The sequence below is a fragment of the Antechinus flavipes genome, chromosome 5 (assembly GCF_016432865.1).
Source record: "Antechinus flavipes isolate AdamAnt ecotype Samford, QLD, Australia chromosome 5, AdamAnt_v2, whole genome shotgun sequence".
Lineage (NCBI taxonomy): Eukaryota > Metazoa > Chordata > Mammalia > Dasyuromorphia > Dasyuridae > Antechinus > Antechinus flavipes.
Genome location: NC_067402.1, coordinates 192,580,081 through 192,600,016, shown reverse-complemented (window position 1 = coordinate 192,600,016; position 19,936 = coordinate 192,580,081). Strand labels below are relative to the sequence as shown.

Below are 19,936 nucleotides of genomic sequence, written 5' to 3'. Positions count from 1 at the left end.
CACAATAAAAGATCACAGATTCTAGAATCATATATACCAGTAATCAAAAGAATTTGGCCTATAACCAAAAATATGTTATCCAGCAAAATTATTTATAATATTGAATCAGAAAAAAGGACATTTAATGAACTTGCAGATTTTCAAGCCTTTCTATCAACCAAATCCAAAAAAGAATTTTCATAGAAAATTTAATATATAAGAGCCAATATCAAAAATCAATTTCAAAAAAATTAACATGGACAAATTGTTCATAATTTTTACATGGAAATTATGCCATATGTTTAAGATTGATATCAGCAAAAGAGAAAAATTGGGGCAGAGTTAAAGTAAAAATAGTAATTATGTTATAATGAGTGAAGAGGGAAGCAAAGGATGGGGGAAGATGAGGGATGGATGCATGGGAGAGGGGGAAGAGATTAAATAATATTAAGGCAAGTTAAGGATCAGAATTAAAGCAAAGAATTAGCAGGGATAGGAAAGACGTGTGTGCGTGTGTGTGTGTGTGTGTGTGTGTGTGTCTGTGTCTGTGTCTGTGTCTGTGTCTGCGTGTCTGTGTGTTGTGGGAGGACAGTGTATGTGTATATGTATATATCTATATAAGTATATATAAATATATGTCTACTTAATTGTATCCTGCTTGGGAGAGGTGAGTGGAGAGATGAAAGGGGAAAAAGAGAATTTTTAAAAGTATGTAGCAGAACAAAAGAATAATCTACAAAGAAAACAAAAAAGATGGACATTCATGAATATAATTTTTTCTACTATTATATATCCTTTCTTGAACTGGTAATTTATTGTTATATATTTTGAATCCTCCCTGATGTTCTGTTGAGCATATCTGTTTTGTTTTGTTTTCTGTTTCTGTTTTTCTTTTTTGTTATTCTTTTTTTTTATAAAATAAATTTTAAAATTTAAAAAGAATAAAAAAAAGAACAAAAAAAAAGAAAAAGAGGATATCAAAAACTACCCACCCTACTTTCTCAGCTTTTAAAAATTTAATAATAATAAACTATGTATAGATATCTTTGATGAAAACATTAGAAAAGAATAGGCAAGTTTATACAAACTTTTTTTTTCTATCACAGACCACATTTCAGAATAATGAATCATGCTGTTTATTGTTTGTTGATATGAGAAAAAAAAAGTATTTGATTCAATAAACCCTCCTCCAACCAGCCTCATCCCATGTAAATATTAAAATCACATAGAGAAAACAAGAGAAATAACTTAGCTCAACAATTTTCTTATAAAAAATCAAGCAATGCATAAAACAATAGACATGCTTACCAAAGATATCTCCCATTGTCACAGTATCTAAATGAAAAAAATTATTCTTCATATATTCTCAGACTCTCAATTTTCCTGTTAATGACTGACAAAGTTCTTCAAGCCATATAGTTTCCTTAGTAAAATCTAAGATGATTCAAAGGAGATGGATCTAACAGTTTGCCAAGGAAAAGCCAAGTTAATGAAGAAGGCCTATTGTTTATATTGTGATATTCAATTTTGTGAACAATCCACCTACAACTTTATATAGTTTAGAAAGGCAGTACAAATGGACAATGAGCTGCTCCTAAAACTGAATGGAATAGAAAAAATAGTTTGACTTTCATTTTTTAAACTATGTAGTGCTTTCAATGATCTTAAACTACCCCATTGACACCAAAAAAAGCCAATATTTACATTAGTATTCTGTTCATTGTTATCATGAGACCACCAGAATCTCTAAAGAATCAAGTGATTCAAAGAGAAATGGAGAAGATCAAGGGAGCTGTAAGTGGGTGACTACATATTAATAATGATGACTTGCATTAAAGGAAGGATATAAAATATACCAGCCTATAAATGTAGGATGGAAAATTTCCATAGGTCAGTCAAATAGCAGGAATGAATGCAGTAGGTGCCACCTGATTAGGCTAGTATTATTTAATAAAGATGTTTAGCTTTTTGGGTTGATATGCTATGGAGGATTCATTTCTGGACATGGAAGAAAATTAATAAGAAGGCTTAGATGTATTACAATTTAAGATAGGACCCACATCATTAAGATCATGAATCTACTGAAATATTGAAGCATAATATGAGATTGAGAAATAAATGTCAACATCTCTAGAAGCTAAGGTAAAACTTTAAAAAGAAGACAGAGTTTTGTCTTATGAAATAATTAAGAAAATGGAAGTTCCACAGCTTTCTTGTCCTTAACCCCAAACTTTTTCATGCACACACACACACACACACACATACACACACACAAACTTACTCGGCGGCAAGTCCAAAGAAAGTTGAGCAGGTCACCCTGGCTCACATCTTCCAATATCATGTAGAGGGGCAATGTCTGTGTACAACAACCTTCAAGTTGGACCAAGTTCTTGTGCTTGCCTAGAAGATGGTGGAATTGAATCCGTCCCAAAAAATCCTGTATCTCATGAAATCCTGCTGATTCTGCAGAAGATAGGAAACAGGGATGATAAACACAAAGATTACTATGGCTCTGGAGGAATTCATGGGATAAAGAATAGTGTAGCCTAAGATTATACTAAAGCCTCATGAAGGGAATATACATAGCTGGTAGTCAAGGAAGAACTGGATAGTCAGAAGGTTATTTTAAAGAAGCTGATATTCATAATGCTGAAATCTTTATTTACATTTTCTCATAGGGAACACCAAATCATAGATCTTAAAGCTAAAAGATACTACAACAGATCATTACATTGAAAGAATACTAAATTGGGAGCCAGGAGACTCAAAGTTGAGGACTGATTATTCAATTAGCTGCATGTCCTTGGACAAATCCCTTAACATATCCAAACCTCAGTTTCCTCATCTGTAAAAATGTTTATGGTAATATGGCATTCTGCTTTGGTTGAATATCATTCACAGGATCATAGATTTAAAGCTCTAAAGAAATTTAGAAATCATATAGTCCATTTTCCTCATTTTACAGATCAAGGATTTGAATTCCACAGTGACTTTTTACAAATGGGGAAACCAAGATCCAAGCTAATCAAGTGACAAAGGACACACTAGAATCCTGTTTCTTATAGCTTAGTGAGATATTCCTTTTACTGTATCATTTTTTTTCTGCTTGAGTATGAAAATGGGAGATCCATGTATGTTCTTATATGAAATGGTAACATAATTTATGTATGGCTTTTCAAATCAGGGATTTTCACATTAGAATATTATTACTTTTCAGTTGCCATTCCTGCTTTATTTTTCTTCCCATTTCCTACATTCCTCCCACAATATTGGACTGCCCATGAGAGAGACATAGTCAGGACAAGGTCATATATGGAGAAAAAAGAGAAATGATCACAACAAAAAACTTAATTAGACCACTAGATGTGCGATAGTATAGAGAACATGCTTCTAAGATCTGATTAGAAAAGGCTAAGCTGATTTCTAAAAGACATAGGACCCCTCCCAAGTTAACTAGAATAACAGGATAGGGAAATAAAAGAGGAATGAAGCTGGAGGAAACCTCCTTAGCTTACCTCTCAAAGTTTTAAGGACTACACTTTTAGGTTTAGCAGAGTCCCCGCTGTTCATCTTGGTTCGATAGATGGTTCCATAAGTTCCATTGTATATTTCCTCCAGGACTTCTGAAAGTTGCTCTCGAGGCACCTGTAACTTAGCCAATGTGGGTGCAGTGGCCTGTAAAAGGCCCTCTACTGAAGTTTGCTTCTGTCGTGCAAAGATGTTTCCTCCAAGCCCTGCTGCCTCCCAGCTCAGGCCCCGAGATGGAGGCATAGGGGCAATTCCTAAGGCAAAGAGAGGAAATACCTCAACTGAGCTTCAGGTCTTTGCTGAACTAGGATGCCAGAGAAAGAAGATCCAGGAGAAATATGTCAAAAAGATCCCTGCAACTTTTTCTTCTGACCAATAATATCCCCCAAGACCTACTTTTGCCACTATTTTCCAAGCTTTTCAGGTCCTCAGATACTCAAGTACTCATAGTAATTATTATGAGACAAAGGGAAATGAATTTACTTCAACCAAGTCAAACTAAGTGACTTCTATTCAGGGGGAGAAAATTATTCTTTTATCAGTTTCTCCTCTCTAGCCACTTTCATCTTTACAACCTATGCCCTTTCCCTAAAGCCCTCAGTCTATGAAAACCCTCTATATCTGTGATGTCAAACTCAAAGAGGCCATTGAATATATACATAAGGATCCCAATGAGCCATATACTAACTTAGAAAACTACATGTTACTATTATCTATATTTTATTAAACTCCTATTGATTTTACCCAGTGACATTTTAATCTGGTTCAGGCATACTTAGCAGCATTGTGGACCTGAGGTAGCCAGTGTTGATCCCTGTGCTCCAAACTATCTTATTATTTCTAGGCGAGATAATCTCTGTCCTAGTTGGGTAAAATTATTAAATACATCCAGGAAAAGAGAGCTTGCTTTTGTTATTAGTTTTTTTCTCTTTAAGGTCTTACATCCTTTCCAGGAAATATTTTGTGGGTAGGGAGGACTATTCATGTGATTTCATTGGCATAGGAAATCTCTATGAGAAAACTCCCTCTATCAATGCTGAACAATTTTCTCTCTGCCACTTCAGAGCTTTAAAGAAATGGTATTAAGAAGTGTCAGTCCCAAAGTAGGTATATGTCAGAGCCAGGATTTGAACCTAAGGCTTCCTGATTCCATGGCTGGTTCCCTATCCATTATATCACATTGCTTCTCATCTGAAAAGTATTCATTATATTTAACTTAAACATTTCTAGTAAATTCACTTCCTCTTATTGTATCTCCAGTGAAGCTAAAAATCAGCTGGTCATTTATCACCTCTGGTTTAATACCCATTCACAGACATATAATGTAATTAAGTCTACACACCTTCATCTATAAACTCTAAAAGAAAAAGTGGAATTGGGCTATCCTAGACGCCAGGATGGAAACACATCAAGCTGACAGAGTCTGAGTCCTCCCTTTTCAGCTCTATAATATTTTCTGATATCCTGTTGGAGGAAAAAGGGAATGGAACAGGAGACTTCCTCTTCCTTGAATATCTGCCATCGTAAATATACAACACTGCTTCTTTGAAATCCTGGGAAATAAGATCATTTTCATCCCACCTTCCATTTTAGGAGGGCATCCTGGTAAGACCCTTGAGCCGTTAGACATAAATTCATCTTCTCTCACTTTTCTCATTCTTCTGAAAAACCTTTACTGAGTTCTGAAGTCCCTTCTTCCGGGTTTTACCTTGGAGTCCAGATAGCTGTCTTTGGATCCTTTGTCCTCGAAAGTGGAGCCATAAAATGACCCCCAGAAGAATAAGGAAAATTGCAACAAAGATTGTGGGAACGATGACAACTTCATACTGGTTCTCCCGGAGAACTGGAGGTAATGGTAGAGAAAGAAAAGGAAGTATAAAGGAAATATGGCACAGAAGTCCCATAATCAACTTGATTCTTCTACTAACTCACATGCAATTACCTCTAAAGTGGAATATAGATGCTCCCCCACTGAGAGCTCTAAATGGCTTTGCTCTTTAGTCCTTCTATTAAGAAACAAAAATTCCACTTGGTTGAACTAGTGCTCTCCTTTATACAAAAGTTAAAATTATTGACATAGACAAAGAAGAAACAGAGCTTGAAACACCGATTGGCACTTTTTCATATAGAGAGAATATCAGAGTGTGCTAGAGCCAACTGGTGTTCAAGAACCAAATGTTAACTTTTCAGTGTGGGTATTTATACCTTAGTAATTGGCAATGGCTACAAATCAGGGCTTGGTTAATTATATAGACTAAATAAAAAGATTAGGAAAATGTTATTAACATAGATAAAAATACTATTATCCAAAAAAGGCAGAAGGAGGGCAGTGAGGTAGCATAGGATAGAGCACCAGAATTGGAGTCAGGAGAACCAGAGTTCAAATCTAACTTCAAAAATTAATAGCTATGTGACCTTGAGCAAGTCACTTAACCCCAACTGCCTCAAAAAAAGTCTTTAAGTATATTTTTTTTTTCTGAGAGCCCATTTTGAGCATTTACCAGCATACCATTGCTCTTCTGGAAATTATTAATACTACCTTCATTCCCTCTAGGTTTCCAATGTATGATTCCAAATTGCCTGAGTAAACTTGTCCTTGAGAATCTCGAATTGACATAAGTGATATGATAGTTTGAACTTACTGCAAAGTTTGTCAGTGAGGTTGCATTCCAGCAGCATCCTTGTCATCCCCCTTGAATCTCCCATTGCAATTGGGCTGCCACCTCCAGTGCCTGTTCTACAGGATGCATAAAATGTTCACAACTGTGAACAATCTCACAGGGCTTGATGACTGAAACATGGGAGAGTATATTTAGGTTTTTTTCTTGTAATTATTACAGATCAATAGTTATTAAATCGATAAGACTCTTATAGTTCTTGGAACCATCTCTCCCAAATCTTGAGGCATACATTTTCTTGCCAGCTTCTTGCCTAACATCTTTATTTTTTTCCTTAACAGTATTTTATTTTTCCTCAATTACATGTAAAGATAATTTTCAACATTCATTTTTGTAAGATTTTGAGTACCATATTTTTCTCCCTCCCTCCCTTCCCATCCCTCTCCAAGACAGCAAACAATCTCATATACAATCATATTAAACATATTTCCCTATTTTGCCTAACATCTAATTAATGTCTGTCATATTCTCTACTGTGGGGAGAATATGTTATCATTTGGGAGATTCTCCATTATGAAGAGGATATGGAACTTTTTTTTAATGAGTTCTAGATACTCTCATTTAAGCACAGAAATGTGTCCAAATTGGCATATGTATCACCAACCTAGCACACAATAACCAACTGTTGCCAAAAATTTTTGCTTCTCTCTTGTTACTCTTTTTAGATATCTTTAAAATCTATATTGTCCAGCCCCAAACCTCTGCTTTACAGATATAAACCTACATCAATAAAAAGGTGGTGACCATAAACCAGACCACAATTCCAAATATCATACGGGTTTCATTGCATTCACTGCAATCAAGGTCCAGGTTTGGGCATTCTATCCATCATCTATGTATACACTAGAGCTACCCAAACATCTTTATTATCCAGCTATACACTGTCTACATTACTGTAGCTATGGACTAAACGTACACCTTCTACTGTGTAACATATTGCATTGATGTCATTTCCCCTTGTCCTTACTCCAATATTCAGGTACCCACACAGTTTAGGCTGCCTTTAATCTATCTGAACATAACTCTCCCCTATTATCTTTGAGTGTACCAGACTTTCTCTACTCTTTGTCATACTTAATACTATATAATCTACCTCTCACATGAAATACTTTGATTCCAATCTTTCTTCTTTTGGTGGGCGTGACCTCAAAGTCCACAATGTAATGAATCCGGAGTTACTTGCCCTTTGGTCTGTATTTCAGCATATTTTACATTCTCTCTGCGATTACTTAGAACAGTCTCCTTGTTCTGTGAGGTCACAAAAAGTCTGCTGTCTTAAGGGCTATACTTCTTACTGATCTAGAAGATAATTATGGAGTTTGATTGTCTTTAACTATTAGCACATTTCACAATTTTATTGCTCTTTTGGTGGGAGTTTCCAGTTAACAGTACTTCCATTAACTGAATTTTACAGTAATACATTGTATCATGTTATGAAGATGAAACATTAGTTATACAGTCTTGCCTTATAAAACTTTATATTATGTATATATTGCATATAGTGCATACATTATACTTTGTGTTGTATTTATTTGTTCATTCTAATAATCATGGTGACACCGAGAACCAGATTTTTCCAGGGTTCAAAAAATGTACATTATCAGTACAAGGAATTTGCCACCTCTTAACCCTTGTCTCTAGTCCTATACATAGAACATGCAAATAGGAATGATATTTAATAGAGCTCTGAAAGGAGGGTCATGTGTGTGGCCTGTTGACAAAGGCCCAGGTTAAAAAAAAGCAGCCAAACTGAAGTATAGAAATTTTCAGCAGAGAGAGCTAAGTCTTAATAGGTTTTAGACTTAGTGAAGGACCTGGAAGTTAAAATGACTCTGGATAGCAGAAGCTCTATCTGAGGAAAAAGTAAGGGCAGAGAGGGCACTTGGGAGCTAGTGAGAAATTAAGGGTCAAGCAGAGGGAGGGAAATTTTGAATGTAAATATGAATTACTTCAAAGAATTATCTAGGAATGTCTATCTATCAGTTAGTTTTCTTATTACTAGGTCTCTTTGCCCTCCTTTTCAAAGTAACATCAAAAGCAATGGGGTCATTCAAATAGCCAGCTTAATGAATTTGAGCCTTTAGAGAACAAATCTTGAAAACACAACACAGGGACAAAGGTTCATAGATTTAATAATCATCTATTCCTACCTCCTCGTTTTGCAAATAAGGAAACTGAGATTCAGGGATTTTTAAGGGCTTTCTCAAAGGTACCCAAGTAGTATATAATAGGGAAAAGAGAAAGGGAAGGAAGTTGAACTAGGTCTTCTGAATAAAAATCTAGTGCCCTTTCCCTTACCAGCCTTGCTCAAAAGGCAAATGGAACCAAGGGTCATTTAGCAGTCAGCTCATATCTGCAAACTCTGCCCAGAAACCAAATGATACACCCATAGACACACACACCACAAAGCCACAGAGTCACATTTATCCCCATAAAACTCATATGGGGAAGCCACATTTGGATATGTATATATGAGTATACATCCCATAAAATGGGACAATAATAGCATTTACATTCCAGGATTCTCATGAGTATAAAATAAGATAGCATTTATTTATAAAATACTTTATAAATGATGATGTTGTCTCCCTCTCAAAAACATCATCCTCTGAACACGAAGTTAAGACTTGGTCAGGAAGAACACTTCCTAAATGCCAGCTCACACTATTAGTAGGACTTGTCTGTGGGGTGGTGCCAGATTGAGCGCCTAGCTATGTACTACTCCTATTACCTCACCTTGACAATAATGCTTTGAATGCGAAGAGGAACTGGAATGAGGGAACAAATTTCAGGGGCCATGATAGAAAGCTTTCTATGAGCTCATGATCTGGACATGTGTACAAATATTCCTTCAAATAAGCTGTACTGTGCTTTTTTGTACAGTTAAGGACAGTTTAACCTGGAGGTAAAGGGATGAACTTCATGTCTGACTCAGAATGTTTCTCAAACCTAGGATTCTGGTATTTTAAGATTATCCATACAAAAAGAAATGAAACAATAAAGGTGAGAAAACTCTTCAATTGCAGAGCTCATATAAACCAACTCCCCTGGCCATTCATAGACATGCGTGATTAGATTAAAGAAAAAATAGGTCTTTTTGGAGGTTTTTTCCCCCTGTATTTGGACTCTTTTCTCATATACTTGGCAATCCAATTTTTTAAAGATCCTTCCTAATAGTCTGTAAGGAGCTGTCTTTTGATGATTATTCAAAGCCCACTATTTGAGCATGTTGGATCTGACTTTCAAAAGGAAGTTTCTGGCAGAAGTTCCAAAACACGTTTCTTCCATTTGTATATGTCAATTTTCTCTGCATTCCTCATTAACAGTTTAATAATACTTTCCATTATAGATTCATCTCTTTTCCTACCCAGATTCTAATAATCTTAAGAATGGCAGCAACAGAATAGAAGTCAGTTAAGTAGGAATCAAAGGTCATAACTAAGTGTCAAAGAATTATTGGGAAGATTATGAATGCTTCCATAAAAGTATTTACACAGACTGTATTAATTATCCACAGCTATCTATTTTTAAACTGTATTATTTTTCCTCTCAAGTTTGTCATTTAAAAAAAATTTTTAGCTCTATGTAAGGAGAAAAAAGCATCACTTCTTCACAAAAGCAATATAACCTTGAACAGAAAATTACGAGTTTTTGCTCACTGAAATAGTCAAGTAGACGTTTGAAGGGCTTCAGTTGAAGCAGTTCCTGCCTAATGTTGTACTGGATGATTTCTGATGTTCCTTCCCATTCTGAAATTCTGTAGTTCTGTATTCTTTTCGATTTTTCTTCAGTAATTGACATGGAGAAAATTGGGGTGAAGAACGATGACAAAATGCTACCACAATTTTTATCTAGACTATAGTCTAAAAAACCACTCAGTCAATGAATTTGAATTGATATAAGTTAAATATTCAACACCTCCTTTGACATTCACATTCACAGAATAAGCCTAACACTCCTTCTGTACTACCCCACAATATATGACACACACTCAGAAATATCATGAGATACATTTAATTCACATACATGTTTGCCCATATTCTACCAGAAATTATTCCCGTATCTTACCCATGGATCCTCAGAAGTGAGGAAAAGAACTAGGAGGACCCAAGACATTATTTCCTACCCAGACATAAGCCCAAGCAGAAAATCTCTATTTCTGATATTCAATGACTTCATTCCAGAGAATTTTGATTAACTCTTCCACCCCAGCCTCACTCTGGCTTTTCTACCACATACTGAATACTGAGACCTGTGTTCCTTTTTGTTTTGTACCGTTTTTGTCTGAACCTCTGAACTTATTGGTATAGGGAACATTTAATGTGGAAAAGACTACCACTGCAAATTGACAACTTGTGTTCTAGAGTCACAGAAAATTGTCTTGAATATCAAAAGATAGAGTTCATTATTACACAGTTGTACATGGCAGAGGCAACACTTAACCATAGGCTTTACTGATAGAGCCTGGAATGCCAATATTTTTACCCAGAGTTCACAGGAATTTAGCATTGTCTTGAATTTAGCATTGATGAAGACACTGGGAAAAAGAAACATATGCATGGAAAATCCAATTTAGACAAACAATATGGGGTAGTGAAAGAAGGAAAGATGTGCTGCATATCTACTCATCCATCATATCTCTAAGGCTATCCAAAAAAGAAAGTAAATGGTTAGGGTCATTACCAGACTGAAGAGAAGACAGACTTCCCAAGGTATGAGCTTAAGCATCTAAGTGAAAGTGGCAAGTATTCTTATTCCTAGATTATGTACTAGTGCTTCTAAACTTATTCCTATTAGTATAAAAGAAAAATTGATGATCACTTACAGTGAATGTCATGATTTATTGATATTGGTTACTGAGAGTTGTTTTGCACCTAAGAAAATTCAGATCATTGCTGCCCAGCAAAACTGAGATAGGGAAAGGGAAGGATAGACTCTGAATCCCTGTGGAAGAGATCATTTCATCATCATCACCTAGATTTAGCAAGAGAAATAATTGAGGCTATACATTGTTATTACACCTAGAATGTTATTATATGGCCCATTTATGCTTAATCCATGGTAAAGCCTTCAGAGCTCATAAGTCTAATTAACACACTATACTTTAATCCCAATATAGTGATTTAGTCCCCTTTGAGAACAAAGGAGAGCAACCAACATCTAGAAGCATTGTTATGATACATGAGCACTCTTTTTCATGTAAGACTATATGTAGATGATGTGAGGTTCATCCTAAGCTTCTTTTTATGGGGAAATCTATCCTCTACATCCAGGAGCTTTCTTATAACTGGAAAATATATGTGAAAGTCCATTTTAAATACATATATTTACATACATATACATTTGAATATGATGTATGTGTATGTATACATATGTGGAAAGGCAGTTAGGTGTCTCAGTGGCCTTGGAATCAGGAAGACTCATCTTCATGAGTTCAAATCTGACTTCAGATACTTACTAGCTGCATCACCCTGGGCAAGTCACTTAAATCTACTTACTTCGGTTCCTTCTCTGTAAAATGAAGTGGAGAGGAAAATGGCAAACCACATTAGTGTCTTTGCCCAAAAAAACCTCAAACAGGGTCGCAATAAATCAGGCATAACTGAAACAATGCAACAATAGCTATATATGCATTGTGTGTATAATAGATAGAAATATAAATATATATATATATATCTGGATAGATAAATATATATCTATATCTAGATAGATAGATAGATGCATATCCCTGTCCATAGAGAGATACAAAATAATGATGATAGCTAACATTTTTTTAAATAACTTTTTATTGATAGAACTCATGCCAGGGTAATTTTTTACAGCATTATCCCTTGCTTTCACTTCTGTTCCGATTTTTCCCCTCCCTTCCTCCACCCCCTCCCCCAGATGGCAAGCAATCCTTTATATGTTGAATAGGTTACAGTATATCCTGGATACAATATAGTGCAGAACCGAACAGTTATCTTGTTGCACAGGGAGAATTGAATTCAGAAGGTATAAATAATCTGGGAAGAAAAACAAAAATGCAAGCAGTTTATATTCATCTCCCAGTGTTCTTTCTGTGGGTGTAGCTGGATAGCTAACACTTATATAGAACTTAGTATGTACTAAAAGCTACTGTGCTATATATATGATTATCTCATTTGGTTCTCGCAACAACACTTGAAGGTAGGTGCTATCATTTCCCTCATTTTACAAATGAGGAAACTGAACCAAACAATTAGTAATTGTCTGAGGCTGAATTTGAACTCAAAACTTTCTGATCCCAGGCCTAGCATTCTATCTATGGCCAGGAATAGTATAAGCTAGGATAACTGGAATTGTATCTGTTCACGATTATTGAACCTGCTGGCTATAAACACAAGCAAGGAAATTAAATATTGAGAAATAAGAAGAGAATAGATAGGAATTCTACTATTTAAATTTCTTTCTCGAATAAGTGGACTAATTCACAATTTCACCAGCAGTACATCAATTAGGGTATTTTACTATAGTCCTCCAACATTCATTTGCCATTTTCCTTTTTGTCATCTTTTCATATCTGCTGGATATAAGGCAGAACCTCAAATGGTTTAATTTTCACTATGGTAATTACTGGATTTCAATTTTTTTTCAATAAATCTATTTGTAATTTTCCCTCTTTATTTTGAAAACTGCCTGTTCATATCCTTTGACCATTTCTATTGGAGAAAAGCCACCATTCTTATATAATTGAATCAGTTCCTTCTACATTTGGAAAGCAGAATATTATCAAAAAAGGTTACTGCAAAGACTTTTCCCTAAGAACCATTCTCTCTACAAATTTTAACTACATTAGTTTTGTTAGTTTATCAATCAAAATAGTCTATTTTATCTTCTGTGATCCTTTCTGTCCCTGGTTAGAACATGAACTTTTCTCCCACCTTAAATTTGAAAGGTAATTTTATTCTTTTTCTTCTAATTTGCTTATGAGATTACTTTTTATGTCTAAATCATGTACCCATTTGAAATTTATCTTACCTATGGAATGAGATATTGGTCTTTCTGCCATATTGTTTTCCAGTTTTCTTAGCAACTTTGTTGAATTGTGAATTCTTACTATAGAAACTAAAATCTTTAGGCTGGTTGCCATACCATGCTACTTTTTATTTGCTTCTGTATTTTGTGTATGTAGTCTATTCCACTGATCAACCCCTTATTTTTTAACCAGGTTTAATTCGTTTTAATGATTTGTAATATAGTTTGAGATGCAATACTGCTAAGGCCCCTCATTTTCTACTTTGTTTCATTGTTTCTTTAGAATTCTTGACTTTTTGTTATTATTTTTTCTGCCTCTAGAAAATAATCTTTTGGTTGGCATGAAATAAGTAAACTAATTTAAATAATAGAATCATTTTTTATATTAGCACCGCCTTTCCATAAGTAATAAATATTCCTCCAATTATGTGAGTCCAACTTTATTTTTGAAAGTCTTTTATAGTTGTTCCTAGGTATGATTTGGATGTCCTCCCAAATAATTTATGCATTATCATCATTTTTGATTGACTTTCCTTTTCTATATCATTCTATTAGGTTTTATTGTAATATACAGGAAAGCTGATGCCATATAGATTTATCCTGAAAATTAGCTAAATTACAGGAATTTCATTTTAATTTTTCATTTCATTTTAATTTTTAGTTGACTTTCTATGGTTCTATAGATAGATCATTATATCATCTACAAAAAAGTGATCATTTTGTTTTTCTTTTTGCCTCTCCCCCTCAATTTCTCTCTCTCTTTTTCTTATTGCTATAGCTAGGATTTCTAGCACTATGTTATATAGTAATAATGATAATGGACATACTTTTCCCTTGACCTTATTAGGAAAACTCCAACTTTTCTCCATTACATGTAAAGCTTTCTCTTGGTTTTAGATAGACATTATTTATTTTATTGAAGAAAAGTCCATTTATTCTTATTTTTTCAATAGAAACTGGTATATGAATGTGTTGAAAGCCTTTTAAGTATCTATTAATATAATCACATAGGTTTTATATTACATTATGGTATATATAAAAATATGGCCTTTGTTTTTACAGTTTTTCTTATACTGAACTAGTCCTATATTCCTGATATAAATGAAACTTAGTCATAGAACATAATCTTTTAAAAACATTGTTGGAGTATATTTGTTCATTTTAAAAAGTTGTATCAATATTCATTAGGAATATTGGTAGTTTTCTTCTCTGCTTTGTCTCTCTCTGATTTAGGTGACCAAAGAAAAAATTGAAAGCCTCACTTTATTTCCTATTTTTGCAAACAGCTTATGTAACATTGACATTAATTGTTCTTTGAATGTTTGCTAAAATTTACTCTATAAATCCATCTGGTCCTAGAGTTGTCTTCTTTGAAAGTTCATTTATGTTTTGCTTAACTCCTTTGTCTGCTATTAGATTATTTAAATATCTGTGTGGTTTTTTTCTCTTGTATGTAGATTATTCTTGGGTTTTTTTTTAATATACGAGCCAATGGTTACAATATTTTCTTTGCCTTTGTTTGATATTCATAACATCCATTATTTTTTTCATCTCTTTATCAGTTATCTTGGAAATCAATCCTCCAAATAATCCCTCAAAATTGTGGTGCCTCCCACATAGACTTCCTCTCTATATATTTATTTTAGTCCTCCTACTCTACCTGTTTTTAAATGTCATTTTTATTTCCTGATGAAGAATATCAGGGATCATATTAGAATCTAGATACGATAAATTCACTGATGCAGAAATAAAAACTTTATCCATCTCCTCTTCCCCTCCAATTTTGTTTGTTATTCTCTTTCCAGACTCATTATCAATACTTTTAAGATGATCTAGATTGAGTCCCTTGTCAAGCTTTCTAGAAATTTATACTTTTTCCTGCTCTTTTTGCTCTTTACAAGACCATGCTATTCATATCTCATTCCATCCTCTCTTTACATTTTATAAGTGTGAATATTCTAAACTACTTTTGCCCTCACTTGACAAAGTGATTAAGTATATCCTACATAAGTTCATTTACAGACTCTTTTGACTTGCTCTGGCAATTGTTTTATAATTATTAAATGTCCTTAAGAAATTCAGTTGATGTCGTTTGGATTTTTTTAATCCAATGTCTATTTTTCAACATCTGCTATTTACATAAATCAGATTGAAAGTATCTCAATATGGGATATAGATTCTTATTTTTATTCTTATAACAAAGTTAATTTAGTGTTTTGCATCAAGTTGGTAATTCTGATTGTACAATGACAACTGATTCACAAGTGGCTCTCCTACCAGCATGTACTAGCAGTTTCCCTTCTGTTAAGAATTATTGATTCTTATTTTTGTGCAGTTATTTGTTACCATAACAAAAGACTCCTGACTCTCTTTTTTTGAAGAAAGCGAACATGATATATAAGCATGAAACTTTTTTTATAGTCTAATAGTCTTTGGCCTCTTTTCTTTCTTCACCCTAAACAATACTTTTGTTTTTCTTCTGTGTATCTATCTTTGTGCTAAAGTTACTAAGTGATAAAATATATTTATTGAATTATAGGGTTTTATCAAAGCCTTTGGAGAATTTCTCTACTTTCTTATCTTCTACAACATATTCTGGCACAGAAACTGAAATTAATGGGGCTCTTTTCCCAAATGCTTACAATGAACCCTACAATATGAAATGACCTAATAATTAAGAAACACTGTTTTTAATTACTGTGAGATATACAATAAAAGGACTTGTACTAATTCTTTTATATTCCACTCCATGAAGAATTCATATGAGCCATTTTTCTATATGGTTGTAATTTTGTTTTGTCTTCTGGTTTCATTTATGGTGAGAAAGTCAAGATTGATCTGATTCATTCCCTCCAATATTTTATCAACCTCCTGGTCATTGGAGGCCATAGTACTGACAGCAAAGTTAATGTTTCTAGATACTCCCCCAAACTACAATTATTAGCACTCTTTGAGACTACACTGATAGTAATAGAAGAGTGCCACACAGGATTGATAGCCTTCTTGCCCATAACCCCTCCAATGTGAAAGGGATAACTGTTTTATGTTCTGAGAAGATATTATACCCCCAGAGCAAAGATTCTTAACTTTTTTATGACATAAATTCCTTTGATCATCTAATGCAACCTATGGGTTTCACCAGAATGGGTTTTTTTATTTTTTAAAATAAAATTCCAAAGGAAAACAGTTAAATTTAAATAGTTATTTAAGTTTTTTTTTAATAAATTCACAGACCTCCAAATTAGTGGATTACCTCTTGCTGGAAGTCTTCGAGGTAAAAGTGAAGTAGTTATTTATTAAGCATATCAAAGAGAGAATTCTAATTCAGATAAATTTTGAAACAGATAGCCTCAGGGAATCTTCTCAAGATTTTGTGCTATCCCCCAAAGTATGTGGATTAACCAGTTGACACCTTAAATCCAGACAATCCCTGGTGAGTTTCTTCTCCTCTCGCTTTTAGCAGCTATTCAGAGATTATGATTATCTTGATCTTTTCTGCAAGGTTAGGGTTTGAAATGAACTTTAGGACTACTAGAAAGTAAATATTTGCCCAGGATTAAAAACTGGTCCATTGACAATAGAACTGAAGTTTATTAATTTTCCAGTTTCTTGAATCTGCCTATCTTCACAATCCCTATGACTAAAGAAGTATGTATCTGAGAAGGCTCATTCAGATCTTGTCATCTCCACTTCATGCACAAAGAAGAAACACAGTTGCTCAGCGAACAAACTTGTTGATATCTAGAAGCCTTTTCCTGTCTTTCTTAATCTTATGCCTTCTCTTTATTGATTATCTCCAATTTATCTTGCATATATCTTGTTAATGCGTAATTGTTTGTATGTTCTTTCCCACATCAAACTGAATTCCTTGACAGTAGGGACTAATTTTTGCCTTTTTCTCATATCACGACTACTTAGCACAGTACCTGTCAGACAGTAGGTGCTTGTAGATGTTTATTGTCGACTTGAGATAGAATTCATGAGGAACTTGCATTCTCCAAACAGCATAGAAAATATACACACCAAATCTTACTTTGTCTCATTCCTAGGTTCCATGTTACACACTTACTATCTTCAAATACAAAAATCCATAGCCATTTCCCCAAAAATGGACATTAACTGGGAACTTCACTTGAATAGAGAACTCTTTAGTAAAAAAGATCTCCTTCTACCAATGCAAATTGTCACCTCTTCTGCAATTTAGGATGCTAGAGGATTATTTGGGCCACAGGGAGGTTATGACTTGCCTGTGGGTTTGGTTCACATAACCATTATGTGAACCTGAGCCCAGCTTTTCCTGGCTTCAAAACTCATTCTCTATCTACTAAGCTGTGCTGTGAAGATGCATTCTTTCTATCCTCTAATAAACATCATTATTTTTTTTTCCTCCCCCAGTAATTAAGTGCTGGGAGAGAGAAAGAAAAGAGAACATTCCTACTTGAACCAGAAATGGAAAAAACTGAACAATCAACCACCATCTGAGACAAGCATATACACAGCAATACTAATCATCAATGTTTCATTTTTCCTACCTGAATGATAGGGCAAGGTTCATCAGCACCAACTGCTTAGAGCTACTTTCAAACAGATTGACTGTTCAACCTGAAGTCTTCAGGTACCTTATTTCCCCAAAGGATCAAGCTTTCTCTGATGCTCATTCCTGTTGTCTTCGGTCCTCTGATTTCAAAAAGGGATCTTCAGCATTTTCTTCCATTCTGTAGGGGCCTTAATTCTGTTACCTTTCTAGCATAATTATGCAAATTACCCTGTCCGCGAGCAAGGGATCAGGGAAGTAAAGTACCCTCCTCTCTCTTTCTCTGTCTTTCTCTTTCCCTGTCACTTTGACTCTTTCTCCCTGGTCTCTGTGTGTCTCTGCTTCTGTCTCTCTCTCTGTGTCTCTGACAGTCTCTCTCTCTCTGTCTTTGTCTCTCTCTCTTTCTCCTAATAGAGCCTCTGTCCCTAAGGCAGAGGTATGATTGTGCAATCAGGAAGCTACTGCTACTACCATTCACCTGAGTGCTGTGTCATGCTGGGTGTGTCACTGCAAAGAATCTGTACATAGGACTAATTGGTCTTAGCGTCACAATAAGGGCTGACACCCAAGGTCTGAGAGAGATGACAGGACATTTATGGGAGTACAGTACCCTGGAGCAAAGAGAACAAATTGCTACCTGGGGAGGTAGTCTGGGTGGTGAAGGGAGAGCCAGATCTGAAAGGAAAGGGAGGAAACGGTATTGACTCCAGGGATCTTGTCAGATCTAACTCCTAGTTCTAGTTTTGTAGATGACTGGATGGATAATCACCGTAGAGCATAGCACCTGATCTGACCATAGCTTGCCTTCCTCCTCTGAGTAACCCGGACTATATCTGTCAGAGAAAAGTTGATTCAGACACCAGAGTCACAGGTGCAATAGGAAAGGATTAAGATAGATAATTTCAAGGAAACAATGAACATGAACTTGGCCAGATTTTGAGAGATAGTGGAGTAATGTTAGTAGGTTCCAGCATGCATGGAATCACAGAGTTAGACATTACATTAGAATGTACAACAGCAATAACAACCAAAAGTTCACCAGATTAAATCAGCTAGGAAAAACTTGAAACACAGCCACTGAGGAAAATTTGTTCAAAACAGAAACTATCTATCTATCTACATAGGAAAGTGGTGATAAGAGATTAAGGATAGTATCCAGGAGGTAATAAAACACTAAACCTGGATTACAGCAACTACAGAGAGAACAACTTCAACATCATTCTTCCTTTTTGCTGATGCCTTCAATAAAAATGACCAAAACAGTAAATACATGCATGACAAAACCAGAGATGAACTTTAAGGCAGGTGGTCAATGAGTGATGGAACCCCAGTAGAATATTTACTAACCAAACCAGCTTCTCTCTTTCCATGGAAAGGTTTTTAGGTTGTTTGTTTGTTTGTTTTTGGTAGTCTTAAAAAAACAATATTCTCTGATCTAAGGACAGAGGAAGAATTAATCATTAGTGCTTCAGTATTTTCATTTGCAGTGGCTCTGCAAGAGGTCATGAAAGACCAAATCATTAAGAAGGAAAAAGAATAAAGGGATTTCTCCAGGAAAAGAGAGAAGGAAAAAAAAAAAAAAAGGAAGTGTTAAAAGCTTCATTTAGTTATCTCCTAATTATCTGTTAAGGTAGGAAGGAAAGATTAGAACTCAGCATCCAAAAAAAAAAAAAAAAAGTTCACCAAAAAAAAAAAAATATATATATATCTTCCCCTCAAATGTAAAATGGAAGCCATAATGTAGAGAATGCAGACTTTTCATTCCCCTGCATTCAAATTTTTATCTTTTATCATCTTTCCTCATCGATTAATCCTTATTGGTTTCTTCTTTAAAAAAAAATAATGAGCAAGCTGATTTTAGAAAAAGCTGGAAAGATTTATATGAATGGATACTAGAGAAACAGGAATACATTGTACACAGTAACAACAAGTTTATGTAAGGATCAACTATGAAAGACCTGGTTCTTCTCAGTGCTTCAGTGATCCTAGACAATACCAATAAACTTTGGATAAGTGAGGGATAAAAATCCTATCCAAAAATAATTACTCAGAGACTTCTCGAAGTAAAAAGAAGAAAAGTTGTTGTTAATAGATTCTCATAAGAATGAGCAATTCCACCGTGAGGAAGGAAAGAGAGAAAGCTCATGGTAGAAGGGCTAAAGAATTAGGAAAGATATACAGTTTTTATAGGTTTAGTTACAAAGAATTACATCATAGATTG

At 34.7% G+C, this 19,936-nt stretch overlaps 1 protein-coding gene across 2 annotated transcripts in view; it reads right to left on the bottom strand.

The window, feature by feature from the left end:
• STYK1 (serine/threonine/tyrosine kinase 1) overlaps positions 1–18,182 on the bottom strand; it is a 43,157-nt gene extending 24,975 nt beyond the window's left edge. Inside the window, exons 1-5 of one of the 2 annotated variants that reach the window (XM_052000104.1) lie at positions 17,714–18,182; positions 6,150–6,298; positions 5,216–5,350; positions 3,495–3,761; positions 2,261–2,442 (exon numbers count right to left, since the gene is read on the bottom strand). In XM_052000104.1, the coding sequence (XP_051856064.1) occupies positions 2,261–2,442; positions 3,495–3,761; positions 5,216–5,350; positions 6,150–6,213 (648 nt within the window). In that variant the 5' untranslated portion in view covers positions 6,214–6,298; positions 17,714–18,182. The remainder of the gene's footprint in view (positions 1–2,260; positions 2,443–3,494; positions 3,762–5,215; positions 5,351–6,149; positions 6,299–17,713) is intronic. The other variant, XM_052000105.1, reaches the window with a different exon arrangement.
• Between the last annotated feature and the right edge of the window lie 1,754 nt (positions 18,183–19,936).